Here is a 22,416-nt window from a genome sequence, read left to right on the forward strand (position 1 = left end):
ATGCTTGGTAAAATACAGGGTGAGTGGAAAAGAGGAAGACCCTCAACAAGATTGACACAGTGGCTGCAATAATGAGCTCAAGTATAACAACGATTGTAAGCATGGCACAGGACTGGGCAGTATTTCATTCTGTAGTACTTAGGGTTACTATGAGTCGGAAGCGACTTGATGGCCTCTAACAGCAACAACAATAAGAACAACAGCGGTGTGCCAGGCACACTGGCTGGGAACATCTGCTTTCGGTATACCTGTTGGGGGCTAGGGAAGGCAGTGACAAGACTAGTCACTGTATTCTTAGTGCTGCTGTAATAGATTACCACAACTTTAGTGGTTTAAAAAACACAGTTTTATTATCTTATGGTTCTGTAGGTCAGAAGTCCAAAATGGGCCTCACTAGAGTAAAATCGAGGAGCCCTGGTGACGCAGTGGTTAAGCCCTCACCTACTAACTGAAAGGTCAGTGGTTTGAATACACCAGCAGCTCTGAGTGAGAAAAGACCTGGCAGTCTGCTCCTGTAAAGATTATAGTCTAAAAAGTCCTACTCTGTTCTATAAGGTCCATCTGATGGGTTGAAGTGAGTCCTCCCAAAAATGTGTGTATCACTTTGGTTGGGCCATGATTCCCGGTTTTGTGTGATTGTTCACCATTTTGTCATCTGATGTGATTTTACTGTGTATTGTAAATCCTGCCTCCATGACGTTAATGAGGAGAGGTGGGCAGCAGTTGTGTTGATGAGGCAGGACTCAATCTACAGGATTGGATTGTGTCTTGAGCCAGTTTCTTTGGGGATATAAAAGAGAGAAGCGAGCAGAGAGACAGGTCCAAATATGTCCTGGAAGAAGTATAGCCAGAATGCTCTTTAGAAGTGAGGATGGCAAGACTAGGAGGGACTAGTGCATGGAGAAGGACATCAGGCTTGGTAGAGGGTCAGTGAAAAAAAGGAAGACCCTCAGTGAGATGGATTGACATAGTGGCTTCAATGATGGGCTCAAACAGCAACAATTTTGAGTGTGGCACAGGACTGGGCTGTGTTTTCCTCTGTTGTACATGGGGTTGCTATGAGTCAGAACTGACTCAGCAGCACCTAATAGCAACTACAGATGGCTGCTCACAAGCTTTGAAGACCCCAGATTCTATTCATCAAATTAGAATGTAGAACATTATCTTTATGAACTAAGTTACGCCAATTGACCTAGTTTTCCTATGAGAGTATGATCCTGAGTCTTCAAACCCAGTAAATAAGTCCCATGAGGTTTTAGGATGTTTCTAGGTGGGCTCCCTAACTGTGCCCTGAATGTGCTTTACTGTGTGTACGAATATATATACTAGCACATGCCCACAAATATACCTATATATGCACAGGTGTGTACTCCCATACGCCTTCCTACACCCATACAGCATACATATCTACCTGTGTAACCACTCTTGTATTTTTTGCTTGTCATTCCTGTTGTTGCAAGGTTGTATCTACTATAGCATTTACCGTAATGTGTCTACTACTATCTAGTAAGTGATTTCTCCTTACTCCCACTCCCATCCCTGGTACCCATCAAAGAATGTTGCTTTCTGTGTATATACCTATTCTTGACTTATTATAAAAGTGGTATTATGCAATATTTGTCCTTTTGGTTTGACTTATTTCACTCAGTGTAATGTCCTCCAGATTTGTCCATGTTATGAGATGATTTTTGGACTCATCATCATTCTTTATTGTTGCGTAGTATTCCACTGCAGGCATGTGGCACAGCTTGTTTATCTATTGGCCCATTGATTCATTAACAGCCTTAATTCCATCTGCAGCCTTGATTCTCCCTGCTGTGTAACCTAACATGTTCACAGGTTCTAGGGATTAGGACATGGGCGTCTTTGGGGCCATTATTCTGCTGACCGTAGCACCCTTGTGTGATTTCACAGGTGGTTAAATGAAAGCTTTTGTATTCTTGCCTTTAGAGGTTTTTCCTGTGAGAATTACCAGCAACATTTCATAATGGGGGACATTCTGGCTCATGAATCCGAATTACTTGGACTGGTGAGAGAGGTAGGTATGTTACACAAAACTTGGGTCCCAGGGAAAGAGATCGTGAAAACTTGTGGTTTGTGTTTTAAAACATGACGGATTCCATAGTGCCCTGTAATGCTTCTTCTGTGACTACATTGGAGTTATTTATCTGTTTTCCATTATATAATTTTCCATGTGTTTATATTTTGTTTTCATAAATTGATTTTTCAAAACCACTTTTTAAAATTGCTTTAAGAAAATTGTATCAAATTCTCATGGAATCAGATTTTGGAGCCCTGGTGGCTGGATGAATCCCTGAAACTGTTGCCCTAGGGTTATATTTAAGTCTTAAACCAAATATATCCAAATACATCTTAATAGTTTAGCTTAACTATTAAAGAATGTCTGCCTTGAGCATTATGCTCTTTTGAGATCTATGTACATAAGATCAAATTGACAATGGCAACGTGCAACATTAGATGGGAACCTTAGGGGTCAGTGAGTTTATGTTCATGGGAGAGGAACAGCTCAGAAAAGGGGGGTGAGAATGTTGGCACAACTTGAAGAATGTAATCAGTGTCACTGAATTGCGCGTGTAGGAACTGTTGAATCGGTGTGTGTTCTGTTGCATATATGCCCAACAACAATAAAAACAAACAAATTATTAAAAACAAAAAAGAACATTAGAAAAGTAATACAGGCTCATAGTAAAAAATTTAACCCATACAGAAGTGTGAAAAAAGTACTAAAAAATTTCCCTGCCTCCCTCAACAGTGAACACTGTTAATGATTTGGTGACTGTCTTTCCAGACTTTTTTCTGTGAATATTGAAACTATAGTCACACGTATGTAGTTTGTTTTACAAAATGGGATGGCGCCCTGCCCTTGCTCCGGGGCTTACTCTTTCTCTGTCAGCAGTAACAGCGCAGACAGCCTCCCATGGTCTGCCTCGTCCTTGGTGATGCTGCAGAGTCCGTCACTGCATGGGTGTGTCATAACTGACTTGACTAGTTGCCTACTAAGAATGGACATTTAGGTTTTCTACACTGAAAGCTCTGGAAGGGCAGGAGCCACCTCATCTGCTTTTCGCTATTCTCCACTGCTTTTAGCAGGAAGCCGGCAGGTGATTGGTGCAGAAGACATGGCTACTGCCATTTTTCTGTGGGATTAGCTGGGCATGAGACATCAAGAGACAAGACACTGCATCCAGACTGAGGCATCCACCCTGGAAAGTCAGCTCTGGAATGCACCGGTGTGATCGTGAATAAACTTTTTTTTTTTAATTGTTGTTGAGAGTATACACAGCAAAACACACACCAATTCAGCAGTTTCTACATGTACAGTTCAGTGACATTAATTACATTCTTCAAGTTCTAGAACTATTCTCACCCTCCTTTTCCAAGTTGTTCCTCCCCTGATAATATAAACTCACTGCCCTCTAAGGTTCCTGTCTGACCTTTTGAGTTGCTGTTGTCAATTTGATCCCGTATAGACAGTTCTTGAAAGAGCACAGTGCTCAAGGCAGACGTTTCTTTACTAAATAAGCTAAACAATTATTTGGTTTTAGGGAGCCCTGGTGGTACAGTGGTTAAGTGCTCAGCTGCTAACTGAAAGGTCGACAGTTTGAACCCACCAGCTGCTGGGCAGGAGAGAGATGTGGCAGTCTGCTTCCGTAAAGATTACAGCTTTGGAAACCCTATGGGGCAGTTCTACTCTGTCTATAGGGTCGCCATGAGTCAGAATCAACTTGATGGCACCTAACAACAACAAGACTTCAGGGGATCTTTTGGTTTAAGATTTTAAGATTATTTCAGGGCAGCAGTTTCAGGGGTTCATCCAGCTTCAGTGGCTCTAGAAAGCCTGGTGAATAAACCCTTAAAGCTGTCCCAGCAGAGGGCTGTGGACCAGGCTGAGGAAATAGCCACAGTTAGAGGAGATGCAAATGAGAGGTGACTGCTGCACCCCAAGAAGGCGGAGGAGAGAGGCATCAGAGTCCACGTCAGAGTTCCTTTTACAGCACACAGGGGCGAGGGCTGGGAGCGTTAGTGCTGGGCTCGAACGTCACTGGTGACTTGGCCCGCCCTGTGATGAATTATCTCCTCCTGCTCTTAGGGACCGGCGTTACTTCTCATTCCCGGAGACAGACTAGAGCAGAGCCGTCAGGCCCCTGGGAGTCACTTTGCCTTTTTCAGAGTGCTGCACGCACCATTTTATTTCTGTCAGTCATTCTAATGAATCACGCAGCTCACATTTTCCTCATGAAAACAGACTCATTTTCTATGGTACTGTCTTTCTAGGCTTTCAGAGTAGACGTGGGTAAGTAAAGTCTGAGCTGAACCCAGATCACTCTGCTGCTCGCAAAGATGGCGGTTCACTAACCCTGGTATAAATGGATGCTAAGATTGTGCTAGTGCAGTGGTGTTAAAGACAGTCACCTTGTTGATGCTTAAAACAGAGGGAAAAAATGCTGCTTATATTCTTTTCACAGTATTTAAATTTTGCCGAATTTGAAGACACTTTGAAAATATTTTCCAAAGAGTGCAAAATGAAAGGAAAACCGTTATCTAAAACAGTGGGTGGACCTTTAAGAGACTCCACATCGTTGATGATCCAGGTAACACTTTGCTTATGTTTGATCTAGAGATGATCAAGACACTCCCAACTTGTAAAAAGTGCTACCACTAGAGAGTGTTGGCATTCCTTCTGGGGACCTACCTGCTCAGAATTACCTTTAGACTATTCAGGTGTTTACAGACAAATCGGTAGTGTCATCTTTAAATCTCTGCACCTACCTAGGAAATGTGATGTGACATAGGTCTCGCATATACATTTATTGGGCAGAAGAAAAAGGAAGCTGCACAATACTTAGGAGCGGTGACAGACGTAATCCCCACCCTGAAGAGTTTTAGGCTATTCTAGGCATGAGGGATTTCGAGGTGAACAAAACAAAGCAAAATCTCTGCCCCCGCAGCACTTGCAGTTTGGCAAGAACCATACTTACAAGGCAGCCACCTATCAAAGGGAGCCTGCACAGCAGTGTGGTACGAGTGGGCCCAGGGGGTTCAGAGATTCTGTGATGGTCAAGTCTCAGGGCCAGAAAGGGCCTTAGAAGACCTTGTTGCAACCACTATTTGATGCCTAAATGCCATTTATAACAATCCAGGCAAGTGATTGGGTCACCTTGAATATTTCCAGTGGCAATGTACCATTTTCTGAGGCAGCGTATATAATCTTCGGATGATTTTATTGATTTAGCAAATTTATTTATTTTTATGTACTTCTTTCTAAAGAGAATTTGAGGTTTGGTTTGTGAGCCTTACTCGGGCGCTGGAGGTTATGCCACAGCCACTGCCTGTCTGCACCTGGCCCCTGACTTCTCAGTGGCCTGGGATGGGGCACTGTTGAGCTGGGCACTGCTGACGCGGCCTATGGAGTTCACGGTCAGGCTGCGCCCTCTGCCCAGGGCCACTCTGGGCCTGAGGCGCCTGAGTGCTGAGTGGCTGCCATCAGATAGAGGCTCCTCTGTGAATGCTGCAGCAGCCACCCTTACTGGTACCTTCCAGCCCCAGAGTAAAGTTTTCAGAGTATAAAACAAGAGTAGAGTCATTAGTAGAGGTGGAAACAAAGGTTGTTTTTCATCAGAGTGAAGCTCGTTCTTTGGAAAATCAGCCTTTCTCCCTAGCACTCCCAGAACCTAGCCTAGCCGGTTCCCTCTGGACGAGGAAGGAATGTAAGATGGATTGATATACCCATAAGCCCGTTGCCATTGAGTCGATTCCAACTTATAGCAACCCTATAGGACAGAGTAGAACTGCCCCATAGGGCCTTCAAGGAGTGGCTGGTGGATTCAAACTGCCAACCTTTTAGTTAATAGCCAAGCTCTTAAGCACTACACCACCAGGGCTCCAATATACCTGTAAGATGGAATCATGGGTGAGCATCTCTTATGTAAACTATGAAGCTAACCTTAGAGAGGAATACAGCAAATACTCCATACCTGACTAGTAGAGTAGTCTGTGAAGTTCACACATGACCAGATTATGTGACTATATAAGACCAGGCCAACAAACTGTATGTCTTGAAGCTTCTTTGCATATCTGGTACCTCTATAGATGGCTGCTGTACAATTTTTACAACTGGTTTGACATCAGAGTTGAGCTCCAGCTGCATCTGAGGGCACTTACATGTGTCTTCAGGTCTGTTTTTATGTAACTTGAAAGACCTGGAAACTTTCTGATCACCATAAGCATATCTTTTCTACTTCTCCCGTAAACAGCTGTGCCTTACTGTGATAGAGTTCCCAAACAAAAAGACCCTGAGCGAAAGAGGCCCTGGATAAGTAAAGCATTACCAAAAGAGAAGAACAAAGTGGGAGGCCTCACTCTACCTGATTTTAGAACCTATTAAATGGCCACAGTAGTCAAAACAGCATGGTACTGGTACAACAACAGATGTATAGACCAATGGAACAGAATTGAGAATACAGACATAAATCCATCCACATATGAGCCGTTGATATTTGACAAAGTCCCAAAGTCAGTTAATTGGGGAAAAGACAGTCTGTTTAACAAATGGTGCTGGCATAACTGGATATCCATCTGCAAAAAAATGAAACAAGACTCATACCTCACACCATGCACAAAAACTAACTCAAAATGGATCAAAGACCTAAACCTAAAGTCTAAAACGATAAAGATCACGGAAGAAAAAATAGGGACAACGTTAGGAGCCCTAATACATGGCATAAACTGTATACAAAACATTACTAAAAATGTAGAAGAGAAACCAGATAACTGGGAGCTCCTAGAAATCAAACACCTATGCTCATCCAAAGACTTCACCAAAAGAGTAAAAGGACTACCTACAGTCTGGGAAAAAGTTTTTAGCTATGACATTTCCGATCAGCACCTGATCTCTAAAATCTACATGATTCTGCTAAAACTCAACCACAAAAAGACAAATAACCCAATTAAAAAATTGGCAAAGGATATGAACAGGCACTTCACTAAAGAAGACATTCAGGTAGCTAACAGATACATGAGGGAAGGCTCACGATCATTAGCCATTACCCAGTAAATCCAGTGCCCTCGAGTCGATTCCGACTCATAGCGACCCTATAGGATGGAGTAGAACTGCTCCATGGAGTTTCCAAGGAGCCATTAGAGAAATGCAAATCAAAACTACAATGAGATTCCATCTCACTATAACAAGGCTGGCATTAATCCAAAAAACACATAATAATAAATGTTGGAGAGGTTGTGGAGAGATTGGAACACTTATACACTGCTGGTGGGAATGTAAAATGGTACAACCACTTTGGAAATCGATTTGGCACTTCCTTAAAAAAACTAGAAATAGAATTACCATACGATCCAGCAATCCCACTCCTCAGAATATATCCTAGAGAAATAAGAGCCTTCACACGAACAGATATATGTACACCCAAGTTCATTACAGCACTGTTTACAATAGCAAAAAGTTGGAAGCAACCAAGGTGCCCATCAACGGATGAATGGATGAGTAAACTATGATATATTCACACAATGGAATACTACGCATCAGTAAAGGACAACGGTGAATCCATGAAACATTTCGTAACGTGGAGAAATCTGGAAGACATTATGCTGAGTGAAATTAGTCAATTGCAAAAGGACGAATATTGTATAAGACCAGTATTATAAGAACTGGAGAAACAGTTTAAACAGAGAAGAAAATATTCTTTGATGGTTTCAAGATGGGGGAGGGAGGGACAGAAGGAGGGAGAGGGGTATTCACTAATTAGATAGTAGATAAGTTTTATTTTAGGTGAAGGGAAAGACAACACACAATACAGGAGAGGTCAACACAACTGGACTAAACCAAAAGCAAAGAAGCTTCGTGAATAAACTAAATGCTTCAAAGGCCAGCGTAGCAGGGGCGGAGGTTTGAGGACCATGGATTCAGGGGACGTCTAAGTCAATTGGCATAATGTATTAAGAAAACATTCTGCATCCCACTTTGGAGGGTGGCGTCTGGGGTCTTAAACACTGGCAAATGGCCATCTAAGATGCATCAATTGGTCTCAGCCCACCTGGAGCAAGGAAGAATGAAGAACACCAAAGATACAAGGTAATTATGAGCCCAAGAGACAGAAAGGACCACATAAACCAGAGACTGCATCAGCCTGAGACCAGGAGAACTAGATGGTACCTGGCCACAACTGATGACTGCCCTGACAGGGAACTCAACAGAGAAACCCTGAGGGAGCAGAAGAGGAGTGGGATGCAGACCCCAAATTCTCGTAAGAAGACCAGACCTAATGTCAGACTGGGACTGGAGGGACCCTGGAGGCCATGGTCCCCAGACCTTCTGTTAGCCCAGGACAGTAACCATTACCAAAGCCAACTCTTCAGACAGGGATTGGACTGGAATAGGGGATGGAAAATGATATGGTGAAGAATGAGCTTCTTGGATCAAGAGGACATGTGAGACTATGTTGGCATCTCTTTTCTGGAGGGGGGATGAGAGGGCAGAGGGGGCCAGAAGCTACCCAAATGTACATGAGGAGAGAGAGTGGAGGGAAGAATTATGCTGTCTCATTGGAGGAAGAGCAATTAGGAGTGTATGGCAAGGTGTATGTAAATTTTTGCATGAGAGACTGACCTGATTTGTAAGCTTTCACTTAAAGCACAAAAAAAATTAATTAAAAAAAAAAAGACCCTGAGCAGTGGCTTAGCAACTGTCTTAGTCATCTAGTGCTGCCATAACAGAAATACCACAAGTGGATGGCTTTAACAAAGAGAAATTTATTTTTTCACAGTCTACTTGGTTACAAGTCCAAATTCAGGGCATCAGATCCAGGGGAAGGCTTTCTCTCTCTGTAGGCTCTGGAGGAAGGTCCTTGTCCTCAGTCTTCCCATGGTCAAGGAGCTTCTCAGACGCAGGGATCCCAGGCCCAAAGGTGCTGCTTTCTTGGTGGCATGAGGTCCCCAGCTCTCTGCTTTCTTCCGTTTCCTTTTATCTTGTGAGATAAAACGCAGTGCAGGCCATGCCCCAGGGAAACTCCCTTTACCTTGGATCACGGAGGTGACCTGAGTAAGAGTGGTGTTACAATCCCACCCTAATCCTCTCAACATAAAATTACAATCATAAAATGGAGGACACCCACACAATACTGGGAATGGTGTAACCAAGTTGACACATATTTTCTGGGGAACATAATTCAATCCATGGCAACATATGCTGTCGGGAGCACCCACCAAATGCAGTTTCCCCAAGCACAGTTCTGTAATGTGTGTGTGCACGCAGTGGTGGTATTTGTGTTGGGCACATTTTCTGATTTGGTGATTCTGGCTGCAGTCATGGTTTACAAAAGATCGTTAGTATTTTATGATCAGATAAGTTGTACCAGGGAATTGTTTTATGTGTAGGTGTTATGGTATTTTAAACCCACCAAAAAAACCCACAGCCGTCGAGTCAATTCCGACTCATAGCGACACTATAGGACAGAGTAAAACTGCCCCATAGAGTTTCCAAGGAGCGCCTGGTGGATTTGAACTGCCACCCTTTTGGTTAGCAGGCATAGCACTTAACCATTACACCACCAGGGTTTCCCATTTCCAGGCACAGAATATAAATCCTAAATCAGGATAGATGACAAGTGTGATTGTAATGACATTGCAAAGGGTTGCAGGCCCAGGTCTACAAATGTAGAATTTAGAACAAATTGGAGACGGGCCATTGACTCTGCCAACCCATGTTAGGGAAGTACCTTGACTCCAAGCCTTAAAATACTCACGTGGAATCTGCACCCACCTCATTCACACCACCAAAGGGCTACTGGTCACTGGGCCGCTCAAGGAAGAGAACGCCCCCCAGAGCTGGGCCAGCCCCAGCAACATTGCCCCCTGGAGGCTCCTCTGCACATTTGTGTCAGTTATGAACAAGAACATGTGGACCCTTTGGCCAGGTTCCCCCAAATTCTTTTGAGCAGTGCTCGGCTGCTTGTGCTTTGTTTTGACAACCCCTTGTGAAGTTACCAACATGTTTCCAAGGCTAAGGAAAAGAAAGGCTGGTTTTGAGGAGGCAGAAGTTCATCGTACATTTATTTTTTACTATGACTTCTTTGGGGCCACGTGTTTCAAAATACCTTCTTTATTACTGTTTCTGGAAAAGAAAGTACTATTTAAATTGTTTTCATTTGAATTTAGGGTAATTTTTAAAATGAGGGCTTATTTTGAAAAATTCTAGGTTTAGTTCAAATGAATGCCAGCCCCTTCCATAGTAAGGGGATAAAAAAAAAAAAATTTTTTTTTTTTTTTTAATAGTCAGAGGCAATTGTTCATGATCAAGAGGGCAGAGGGAACATTTTTGTAATATTCACATGTGAATTAACGAATGTCTTTGACTTCAGTCTAGTGAAGCACCGCAACAATGCTTGCTGCCTGTACGTTTTCATTTCATAGTGTTAATAAGCTTGGTTGTAAAAAAAAAAAAGTCAAATATAAATTTAAAAAAAAGACAATTATGCAGGAAAACCTTAAAACCATTAAAAAACAAGCGTAGGAGAACAATGAGCAGATAATGGTAATGAGTGATGGTGGGAACTGAGTGGAGGAATTGGTGATTCTATAGAACTTCCCCTCCGAGAAAAGCACAAAAAGGAGATATGGTTATCTTGGGGATTTGAAACAAAAAGGATAACACTGTGAGTCTTGTTGTTTTAGACTATTAGGAAGTTTTTTATTCTGCCTTTTACCTAAATCCTCAAAATTTAGGTACTTTGTGACAGGCCAGTTATTCTCCTTGTGAGGCAGGAAGCATGCTGGTTGCTACCTCCTTTCTCCAAAACTCTCTATTTCATCTAGTTACAGCAATGCCTGAAAAGACCCCCGCCCCGCCTGGTCAGCCTTGTACCCACGGTTAGCGTGGTCCCCAGCCTGTGCTTCCTCCTCCGTCTCCAGCTGATGCTTCCCTGGGGCAACTGACGGTCACTGTCCCCGTATGGGTGTCTCGGGGTCTGTGGTAGCTTCCCAAAGGGCCATCTCAAATGCATTGAAAATGCTTCAGGCACCGAGGGGCAAGGGGCAGCGCCCACCTCCCAGGCCCAGATGGACCGCGTCAGTCACTGTGAGTTCCCACCAGTCAGGGACTGTGAGTGTGCCGTCAGCCCGCCTCTGAGCATGCGCTTCTGTGTGAGGAGAGCTGGGCTTTTGGTCCCACCTGTGTTTTATCAGCTGCATGCTGCGGGTCAGCAAGTCCCAAGGGTGACTTGAGTGTAGTTCTGTGTATGTGAGTTCTCTGGCCTCAAATTCAACCTGTGCCTGACTCCTTCCAGCTCAGAGACCTTAAATGTTTCATTTGTTCTCTATAATGTTCAGACTCAATAAACCAGAAAAAACCAAAAAACCCAGTGCCATCAAGTCGATTCCAACTCATAAATAAATAAATAAATAAACCAGAGGGGCAGGAAATCAGGGCTGGTCTGAGGAACCTCAGCCTCAGGAGCCCAGCGCCCTCCGGGATTTCTACTTTTCTGTCCTTCGTCTCTGAGAAGGAAACTTAATTTCCTCACACTGAGACCACGGGGCACAGGAGCATCTAAGGTTTGGGGGGTTGTGAGGACTTGGAGAGTTAGGGCAACAGGCATCCCTTAGGACAGGTTCAGTCTGCTGTCTTCTCCACAGAAGGATCTCATTGCTGCATTTGACAGTGGACACCAGAAGGCATTCTTCGATCTGTGGAAGGAGCACATTCCTGGTTCAATCCGAGATGGGGACGCCCTTGCCCAGAAGTTGGAATTCTATCTTCACATCCATTTTGCCATCTATCTTCTGAAACACTCTGTAGGAAAACCTGTAAGTTCATCTTGGGTTTTGAGTTGGTCTAAATGCTGTGTGAGAGGAAAACATTAGTTTGTTGTGTCTTCAGATGAGCATTAATTTAGTTTTGTGGTAGTTCTTGGATATTCCTGAGAAAGTTTCATTAACGGTTGAACTTTGAAGTAATGTTAGAATGAGTGGAGACAGCTCACTTGCTAGGCCAGATGGGGAAACCCAACCCAAACCAAACACATTGCGTCAAGTTGATTCCTACTCATACCAATCCTACAGGGCAGAGTAGAACTGCCTCATAGGGTTTCCAAGGCTATAATCTTTACAGAAACAGACTGCTACATCTTCCTCCTGAAGAGCGACTGGGGGGTTTGGATTGCTGACCTTCCTTCTGGTTAACAGCAGAGTGCTTAACCACGATGCCACCAGGCTCCTTCCCAGATGGTGAGGATATGAGCCATATGGTAGGAACTAAAGAAGCATTGGCTTCTCAGCACATTATTAAACTACTCAGGCTGGGTGAACTGGAGACCTAAAACAGGCTTCTCCCTTCCTCCTAGGACAAAGAGGAGCTGGATGAAAGAATTTCTTATTTCAAAACCTACCTGGAGACCAAAGGGGCAGCACTGAGCCAGACAACAGAGTTTCTTCCTTACTATGCCCTTCCTTTTGTTCCCAACCCTATGGTACACCCGTCCTTTAAAGAACTCTTCCAGGTGAGCGGTTGCTTTTGTCTGTTGTGTCGGATCCTGGGCAACATTGTGGTTGCCTTTGTACACACTGGTGGTTCCTGAATGATGCTTTGAAAATCCACAATCTGCTTATGTTATATTTAAAAAGATACAAGGGGTTCTGTTGTTTGGAAAAAAAAGTCAATCACTAATATAGTTGCAAGTCTACATTCAGCAAATGGAGAAACTATGATATAAAGAGGGGGAGTGATTTTTCTCAGACAACGCAGCAGAACCAGCCCACTAAGCTCAGGCTTCATCTCGTTAAACTTCATTTGGAATCTTGATAGTCAAGCGCCCGTCAGGCCGAGGAAATGTTCTTACTCGCAATGCCAAAATCACAGAAAAAAATCTGCACAGCGAAGGGAAAGATAGGGGATTCATTGCTTAGAGAAGTTTTATCCCAGTCTTATCCCTATCGTTATGTTTTCAGTTTAATTATTTATATCATAAGTAATTCAATTGAAAACAAAAACTTTTTGGTTATACAGAATTATATAACAGCAGTCTAACTGGCAGTCAGCATGCCCCAAGTAAGGTCATTGTTTTTTTTGTGTCGCCTTTGTTTTTTAAGATGTCTGGATTTATGAAGGCCAACATGGCAGTCCTCTCCTGAGATTCTTTTTACATGATTGAGCACAGAGAGCCTTGAGCTGTGGCACACGTTATAAACTAAGTTATCATACAGTGCCAGGAAGTTAAAAAATCTTTGAAAAAGAAGAACTTTCTGCTCATTTGGCAGTGTTTCTTCCAAAAGTTGGATGACTTACTGGATATTTTGATTGGGTAGGTGGTAGGAGGTGTGGAGGAGGAGATGGGGCTGGAGAAGAGGAGAAAGTGGGGAGGGTGGGAAGGTCTCTGAGCCGGGGCAGGATCTAAGAGGAGGAGGGATAGGAGTTCCTGGTGCCATACCTTACGGTTCTGAATTTCTTGGTTTGGATGAAAGATGTCTTTGTGTGAGGGCTTTGAGGAAAATTGCTCTGAGAAAGGTCACTGCTGTCACATTTTCTTTTATTAAGTCGTTTTTTCTTTCTTAATGAGCAAGTTGAGATAAATCATTTATTTTTCAGGGATAAATCAAACCAAAAGTATATCATAATTTTTCACATGATGGAGTATTTGGAGCAGATAATAGCTTTTGTCCTTTTTTTCGTATTCAGATAGGAGTAAGGAAATGAGTCTGTTTCGTTGGAAAACATGTGGTAACTTAGTGAAAACTGTTATGCTTACCTGCACTGTGTGTGCCTAAACTGGACTGAATTATTTTTAGTATTCAACCTAATGAGGTTACTTACCATGCTTGTGTTAAAATATGTGAACTATTCCAATTATGGACAGAGCGATTTGAATCTTGTATAAATGAATTGGTCAGATGTCCTAAAAGCTGTTTTTCAGTGTCACCTCACTGGCAAGACACCTCGCTTCTGGTTACAATGACTCTGACAGGGCTCTTTGATCTAAGGGCCACATCTACCGGGTGACACCATCTGCATTTAGTGATCCAGTGCTTTGATTTTTGTCTCTTTGTTTTTTCCTTCAGGATTCCTGGACTCCAGAGTTAAAGTTGAAGTTGGAAAAGTTTCTGGCTTTAATTTTTAAAGCTAGTCACATGCCAAGGCTTTTAACACTCTGTGTATCCTTTTGAAGCAAATGGAGACCACCTACTGTGTTAGGGCAGATTTTATTTGGAGTAGCACACTGGCTCAGGCTGCGCCCTAAACCACAGTGATTGACAGTGTTGCTGTGATACATACAGGATGAATGAAACACTCCTGGGAGAGTGGGCCAAGGCCTGTAGAGGGTCAGCTCTGTGCTCAGGGTCTCTGAGACTCGGCGAGAGGCTTATTTACACCATGTGCCTAGAAGCTGTCTTAGTAGGGGAAAAAAGTCTGTCTGTGAGTTGGAGTTGTTGGCAACGGGTTTTGTTCTGTTTTGTGGAATAGAACCCCTTGGAATAATTGTCCTTTGGCAGAAGAAGGAGATGAGCCAATAGCTTTTAAGCTCGAGGCCATGTAATATGGATCAGTGACTGTGTAACTTATCATTCAAATTAAGACATTTAAAAAAAAACAATTTTGTTGAGGAATGGTTACACAGCAGAAAATTTACCCACTGTCAGTATACCCTTCATTGATTTGGAGTGAATATGTAGAGTTGTGCAGCCATCATCACAGTCCAGTTCAAACCAGGACACTTTCGAGAGTGAGGCAGGCACTTGCTGGGCATGATCCCAGGGCAACAGCTGTGAACACGACTCTCCCGGCCAGAGTGGAAGGTGGGTCGTCCCACCCGTGGCAGACTGAGTTTCCCAAAGCTTGTCAGCCTTTGAGGATGCTTCTCTCCATTTATTCTGAATAAGAATGTTTCAAAAGTTAACTCATTTTTTAACAAGATATGGCATTTTGAATTGTAAAGTTCACATTTGTTTTACTGAATTTAATGAAATGTTTATGCTACTTTGCTGCAAAATGTTGTCTGCTTCCTTTTTAAAAAAATTTTATTCTGCTTTAGGTGAGAGTTTACAGTGCAAATTAGCTTCTCATTCAAAAATGTATATACAAGTTCTTTTGTGATATTGGTTGCAACCCTGCATTGTGTGTCTGCTTACTTTCAAACACCGGAACATTTGACCCCCTTTTCCTAATTGAATCTCTTTTGTCTCTGGAATTTCATGATACATTTATTCTACTTCAGCTTTTCTTTTTTTTTTTTAGTACAATATTTTACTGTGTTTTTGGTGAAAGTTTACACAGTAAATTAGCTTCCCATTTAACAAATTCTATACATATTGTTTCCCCGACGTGTCTGTCAGTTTGTTGTACTGTAAGGGCTTGCGTGTTGCTGTGATGCTGGAAGCTATGCCACCGGTATTCAGATACCAGCAGGGTCATCCATGGAGGACAGATTTCAGCTGAGCTTCTAGACTAAGACAGACTAGGAAGAAGGACCCCACAGTCTACTTCTGAAAAGCATTAGCCAGTGAAAACCTTATGAATAGCAGTGGAACATTGTCTGATTTAGTGCTGGAAGATGAGCCCCCCGAGGTTGGAAGGCACTCAAAAGATGACTGGGGAAGAGCTGCCTCCTCAAAGTTGAGTCGACCTTAATGATGTGAATGGAGTAAAGCTTTCGGGACCTTCATTTGCTGATGTGGCACGACTTAAAATGAGAAGAAACAGCTGCAAACATCCATTAATAATTGGAACCTGGAATGTACAAAGTATGAATCTAGGAAAATTGGAAATCGTCAAAAATGAAATGGAACACATAAACATCGATATCCTAGGCATTAGTGAGCTGAAATGGACTGGTGTTGGCCATTTTGAATCAGACAATCATATAGTCTACTATGTTGGGAATGACAACTCGAAGAGGAATGGTGTTGCATTCATCGTCAGAAGGAACGTTTCAAGATCTATCCTGAAGTACAACGCTGTCAGTGATAGGATAATATCCATACACCTACAAGGAAGACCAGTTAATATGACTATTATTCAAATTTATGCACCAACCACTAGGGCCAAAGATGAAGAAATAGAAGATTTTTATCAGCTGCTGCAGTCTGAAATTGATCGAACATGCAGTCAAGATGCATTGATAATTACTGGCGATTGGAATGCGAAAGTTGGAAACAAAGAAGAAGGATCAGCAGTTGGAAAATATGGCCTTGGTGATAGAAACAATGCCGGAGATTGAATGCTAGAATTTTGCAAGACCAACGACTTCTTCATTGCAAATACCTTCTTTCACCAACATAAACGGCGACTATACACATGGACCTTGCCAGATGGAACACACAGAAATCAAATGGACTACATCTGTGGAAAGAGACGATGGAAAAGCTCAATATCATCGGTCAGAACAAGGTCAGGGGCTAACTATGGAACAGACCATCAATTGCTCATATGCAAGTTCAAGTTGAAACTGAAGAAAATCAGAGCAAGTCCACGAGAGCCAAAATATGACCTTGAGTATATCCCACCTGAATTTAGAGACCATCTGAAGAATAGATTTGACGCATTGAACACTAGTGACCAAAGACCAGACGAGTTGTGGAATGACATCAAGGACATCATCCATGAAGAAAGCAAGAGGTCACTGAAAAGACAGGAAAGAAAGAAAAGACCAAGATGAATGTCAGAGGAGACTCTGAAACTTGCTCTTGAGCATTGAGCAGCTAAAGCAAAAGAAAGAATTCAGGAAGTAAAAGAACTGAACAGAAGAATTCAAAGGGTGGCTTGAGAAGACAAAGTAAAGTATTATAATGACATGTGCAAAGAGCTGGAGATGGAAAACCAAAAGGGAAGAACACACGCGGCGTTTCTCAAGCTGAAAGAACAGAAGAAAAAATTCAAGCCTCGAGTTGCAATAGTGAAGGATTCTATGGAGAAAATATTCAGTGACGCAGGAAGCATCAAAAGAAGATGGAAGGAATACAGAGAGTCATTGTACCAAAAAGAATTAGTTGATGTTCAGCCATTTCAAGAGGTGGCATATGATCAGGAACCGATGGCACTGAAGGAAGAAGTCCAAGCTGCTCTGAAGGCATTGGCGAAAAACAAGGCTTCAGGAATTGATAGAATATCAACTGAGATGTTTCAACAAACAGATGCAGCACTGGAGGTGCTCACTTGTCTATGCCAAGAAATATGAAAGACAGCTTCCCGGCCAACTGACTGGAAGAGAGCCATATATATGCCTATTCCTGAGAAAGGTGATCCAACCGAATGTGGAAATTATAGAACAATATCATTAATATCACACACAAGCAAAATTTTGCTGAAGATCATTCAAAAACGGCTGTAACAGTATATCGACAGGGAACTGCCAGAAATTCAGGCCGGTTTCAGAAGAGAACGTGGAACCAGGGATATCATTGCTGACGTCAAATGGATCCTGGCTGAAAGCAGAGAGTACCAGAAGGATATTTACCTGTTTTTTATTGACTGTGCAAAGGCATTCGACTGTGTGGATCATAACACATTAGGATAACGTGATGAAGAATGGGAATTCCAGAACACTTAATTGTGCTCATGAGGAACCTTTACATAGATCAAGAAGCAGTTGTTCCGACAGAACAAGGGGATACTGGTTGGTTTAAAGTCAGGAAAGGTGTGTGTCAGGATTGTAGTCTTTCACCATACCTATTGAATCTGTATGCTGAGCAAATAATCCGAGAAGCTGGACTATACGAAGAAGAACGGGGCATCAGGATTGGACGAAGACTCATTAACAACCTGCGTTATGCAGATGACAAAACCTTGCTTGCTGAAAGTGAAGAGGACTTGAAGCACCTACTAATGAGGATCAGAGACCACAGCCTTCAGTATGGATTGCACCTCAGCATAAAGAAAACAGAAATCCTCACGACTGGACCAATGAGCAACATCATGATAAATGGAGAAAAGATTGAAGTTGTCAAGGATTTCATTTTACTTGGATCCACAATCAACAGCCATGGAAGCAGCAGTCAAGAAATCAAAAGACGCGTTGCACTGGGCAAATCTGCTGCAAAGGACCTCTTTAAAGTGTTGAAGAGCAGAGATGTCACCTTGAAGACTAAGGTGCGCCTGACCCAAGCCATGGTATTTTCAATCGCATCATATGCATGTGAAAGCTGGACAATGAATAAGGAAGACCGAAGAAGAATTGACGCAATTGTGGTGTTGGCGAAGAATGTTGAGTATACCATAGACTGCCAAAAGAACAAACAGATCTGTCTTGGGAGAAGTACAACCAGAATGCTCTTTAGAAGCAAGGATGGCGAGACTGCGTCTTACGTACTTTGGACATGTTGTCAGGAGGGATCAGTCCCTGGAGAAGGGCGTCATGCTTGGCAGAGTACAGGGTCAGCGGAGAAGAGGAAGACCCTCAGCGAGGTGGATTGACACAGTGACTGCAACAGTGAGCCCAAGCATGACAACGATTGTAAGGATGACTCAGGACTGGGCAGTGTTTCGTTCCATTGTCCATTGGGTGGCTATGAGTTGGAACCGACGTGACGGCACCTAACAACAACAACAACAATACATATTGTTTGGAAACCCTGGTGGCATAGTGGGTAAGTGCTGTGGCTGCTAACCAAAAGGTCGGCAGTTCAAACCCACCAGGCACTCCTTGGAAACCCTATGGGGCAGTTCTAGTCTGTCCTGTAGGGTCGCTATGAGTCAGAGACGACTTGACGGCAATGGGTTTTGTTTTTTTTTTTAATACATGTTGTTCAGTTACATTAGTTACATTTTGCACAGTGAGTCAGCATTCTCATTATTTACTTTCTTGTTCCGTTTCCATTTATCTAGCTTTCCGAGGCCCTCACCCGTTTACTTCTCATTTTTGCTTTAGGGTAGATGTTGACTGTTTGGTCTCATATAGATGATTTTTTTTTAATGGGGCACAGTACTCACGGGTAACGAATCTGTTATTTAACTGAAAGGTGAGCTCCAGGTGTGGTTTCAGTACAGAGTTTAAAGGGTTTCTCAGAGCGATAGTCTCAGGGGCACTTCAGATTCTTAAGCTGTTGGTATCTCCTTGTTGCCTGTATTCAAATTCTCTAGCCTGGTCTCACGGCTGTCCCCAGTCAAACTGAACTCATGTCTTCCCAGGGCTTTTATATGCTTACGGCTTTTGCTCAGATACTTTCCTCAGCCTATAGTATCACAGTGTTTGCATGTCCAATCGTTTTTTCTCTTAGAGCTCTGTATACAAATAACAGTTTTCAGTGAAATGGGGAGAGATTTCCAATCTAGCATATGATTATTTTAATATTTTTTGTAAAAGCATTTCTTGAAACTTTTAATGTTAAGAATATGAAGGAAATTTTTTTAGATAGTAAATTATATTCATTATATTAATAATATATTAGTATATTAATAATGAGTCTCTGGTTGCTGCAAACAGTTAATGTGCTCAACTGCTAACTGAAAGGTTGAAGGTTCAAGTCCACCCAGAAGCACCTTAGAAGAAAGGCCTGGCGTTCTCCTTCCAAAAAATCAACTGTTACCTCCACAGTTGTACTCTGACACACCTGGGGTTGCCATGAGTTAGAATTGACTGGATGACAACTGGTTTTATATTAATAGTAGTACTTACTTCATAGGAATATTATGAGCATTGAGTTAATACATGTAACTTGCTTAAAACAGTGTGGTACTTCAAGCAACTTGCAGGACCATAGTCTTGGGGGACAACTTAGTCAGTTGGCATAACGTAGTTCTCAAAGATAATGTCCTACAAACATAATGTCCTATTTTGGTGAGTAGCATCTGGGGTCTTAAAAGCTTACAAGCAGCCATCTAAGATACAACTGTTGGTCTCTACTTGTATGGAACAAAAGAGAATGAAGGAAACCAAAGGCTCAAAGAAGAAACTAGTCCACAGGACTAATAGCTTACACGAACCACGGCCTTGTCTAACCTGAGACCAGAAGAACTAGATGGTGCCTGGATATGACTACTGACTGTTCTGACCAGGGACACAATAGAAGGTCCTATATAAAATGGGAGGAAAATGTAGAAGAAAACTCAAATTCCTAAAAGAGGCCAGGCCCACTGGACTGGTAGAGACTAGAGGAATCCCTGAGACTATTGCCCTAAGATACTCTTTGAACTTGGAACTGAAGCTATTTCTGGAGGTCGTCTTTCAAACAAATAATACATTGGCTTATAAAATAAACAAGACCACCCATGAGTAATGTGTTCCCTTAAACAATCAACTATTTGAGACCAAACAGTCAACATTTACACGAATTAAAGATGAGAAGGCAAAGAGGGAAAGGAAAGCTATATCAATGGAAACAGAACAGAGCAGAAACAATAACAATGCTGACACACTGTGAAAATTGTTACCAATGTCACCAAACAATTTGAATTAAAAACTGTTAAATGGGAACCTAATTTGTTGTGTAAACTTTAACCTGCAATACATTAAAATATTATTTAAAAAAACAAACAAACAGCATAGCATGTAGTAAGTGCTTAATAAATGTTAGCTGTTAGTATTATAATTTGCACGGACTTGTCACCTCTCATTCTATTCAACATGCCTTGAAGCAAATACACTGAAACACAGCAGGTAACTATAAATATTATTCCATTCTTTTCCTCGTAACATGGAAATATTGGCACTTCTGCACGGCACATTTTAAAAATTTCTGCTAAAAGTTAAAATATTGTGCTAGGAATTAGGGATATGAAGAAAAGGCCAAGATGTAGTTCTCTTAGCTGAGTTAGGGCTTTGAACAAGAAAATGGGAATTTGTGAGCAGGCAGAAAGAAGGAGGAATTCCAGGTAGAGGGGACAGCCTGTGCAAAGGCACTGAGGCAGTGTGTTTGGGAAATTGCAGAGACTTCAGTGTTGCTGGAGCAGAAGGACTGAGCTAGACACAGTCAGAGAATGGGCAGCGGCCAGGTCCCAAGGTTGTGTAGGTCCTGTGAGTGTAAAGAGCCTTTGAAGCCTTCTGAGCAGGACAATGACATGTCCACATTTGTAAAAATCATTTTTTCCCCTGATTATAAAAGTGATACATGTTTCTTATAGAAAATAGGGAGTGACTGCTAATGGGGAAATCCAAAACCAAACCTGTTGCCGTCGAGTCAGTTCTGACTCATAGAGACCCTGTAGGACAGAGTAGAACTGCCCCATAGGGTTTCCAAGGCTGTCATCTCTACAGATGCAGACCACCACATCTTTCTCCCAAGGAGCGGTTGCTGGGTTTGAACCGATGACCTTTAGATTAGCAGCTCAACACTTAACGACTGTGCCACCAGTGTTCCTCACTAATGGGTACAGGGTTTCTTTTGGGGGGTAATGAAAATGCTTTAAAATTAATTAGTGGTGATGGTGGCACAGGTCTGTGAATATACCAAAAACTATTGAAATGGACACTTGGAATGGGTGAATCATGTAGTATGCGAATTATATTTCAATAAAACTATTACCAAAAAAATTAAAAATAAAACAAAAGAAGTAACTTGCCTTGAGTTGAGATTTCCACTCAGGCAGCCTGGCTCCAGACTCTGTGATCATAGCCACGTACCATGCTGTTTTCATCCCCATCTCAATTTGCTTACCATGAAGTGTGGAAATGAAGTTACAGAATTAAAGGGTGTGACTTCAGATCTGCAGTCTCAGTGGAGTGCTTTGGTAGCCCTGGGAAGGTCTTTTGCAGGGGATCAGAAGGCCACTTGGGGGCGGTGCTGGTTCAGTGGTAGAATTCTCACCTTCCCTGGGGAAAACCTGGAATCCCTGAGTGACACGGCCTGTCTGTTAACTGTTAGGCTTTTAACTGAGAGTTGGGAAGTTCCAGTTTATCCAGAGGCACCTCAGAAGAAAGGCCTGATGACTTACAGCCACCGAAAATCTTACGGAGCGCTCTGACACGCGTGTGGTCGCCGTGAGTGGGACTCCATGGCAGCTGTTACTGGCATACGGGGGAGACCCAGGTTTGAGTCCTGGCCAGTATGCCTCCTGCACAGCCATCACCCGTCTGTCAGTGAAGGCCGTGTGTCGCTGTGACTCTGTATAGGTTTCAGTGGAGCTTCCAGACTAAGACTAGGCAGAAGGGTCTGGCGATCTCCTTCCAAAAATCAGTCAGTGAAAACCCTATGGATCACAATGGTCTGATGCCCAACGGATGGTAGCGATGGCACAGGACCAGGCAGCATTTATTCCGTTGTGCATGGGGTCACCGTGGGTCGGGGGCTGACTCAGCGGCAGCAAACAACCACAAGGCCAGTTAGGTCATTGAAATAAGGCAAGATTTGCACTCACAGTGACAACTGAGGTAGAGAGAAGAGGATTTATTTGGGAATGAGTCTTCCAAGTGTTCAGAATTCAGTAAACTGTCTCAGCTATCGATAGCCATATCTGGAAGCTGG

At 42.7% G+C, this 22,416-nt stretch overlaps 1 protein-coding gene across 4 annotated transcripts in view; it reads left to right on the forward strand.

Moving 5' to 3' along the window:
- ARMC9 (armadillo repeat containing 9) overlaps positions 1 to 22,416 on the forward strand; it is a 190,278-nt gene that overhangs the window by 12,870 nt on the left and 154,992 nt on the right. For all 4 annotated transcript variants that reach the window (XM_049888433.1, XM_049888435.1, XM_049888434.1 and 1 more), the window contains exons 2-6: positions 1,951 to 2,038; positions 4,488 to 4,613; positions 11,665 to 11,835; positions 12,372 to 12,527; positions 14,083 to 14,175. In XM_049888433.1, the coding sequence (XP_049744390.1) occupies positions 1,988 to 2,038; positions 4,488 to 4,613; positions 11,665 to 11,835; positions 12,372 to 12,527; positions 14,083 to 14,175 (597 nt within the window). In that variant the 5' untranslated portion in view covers positions 1,951 to 1,987. The remainder of the gene's footprint in view (positions 1 to 1,950; positions 2,039 to 4,487; positions 4,614 to 11,664; positions 11,836 to 12,371; positions 12,528 to 14,082; positions 14,176 to 22,416) is intronic.

This window comes from Elephas maximus, chromosome 6, assembly GCF_024166365.1.
Source record: "Elephas maximus indicus isolate mEleMax1 chromosome 6, mEleMax1 primary haplotype, whole genome shotgun sequence".
Taxonomy (NCBI): domain Eukaryota; kingdom Metazoa; phylum Chordata; class Mammalia; order Proboscidea; family Elephantidae; genus Elephas; species Elephas maximus.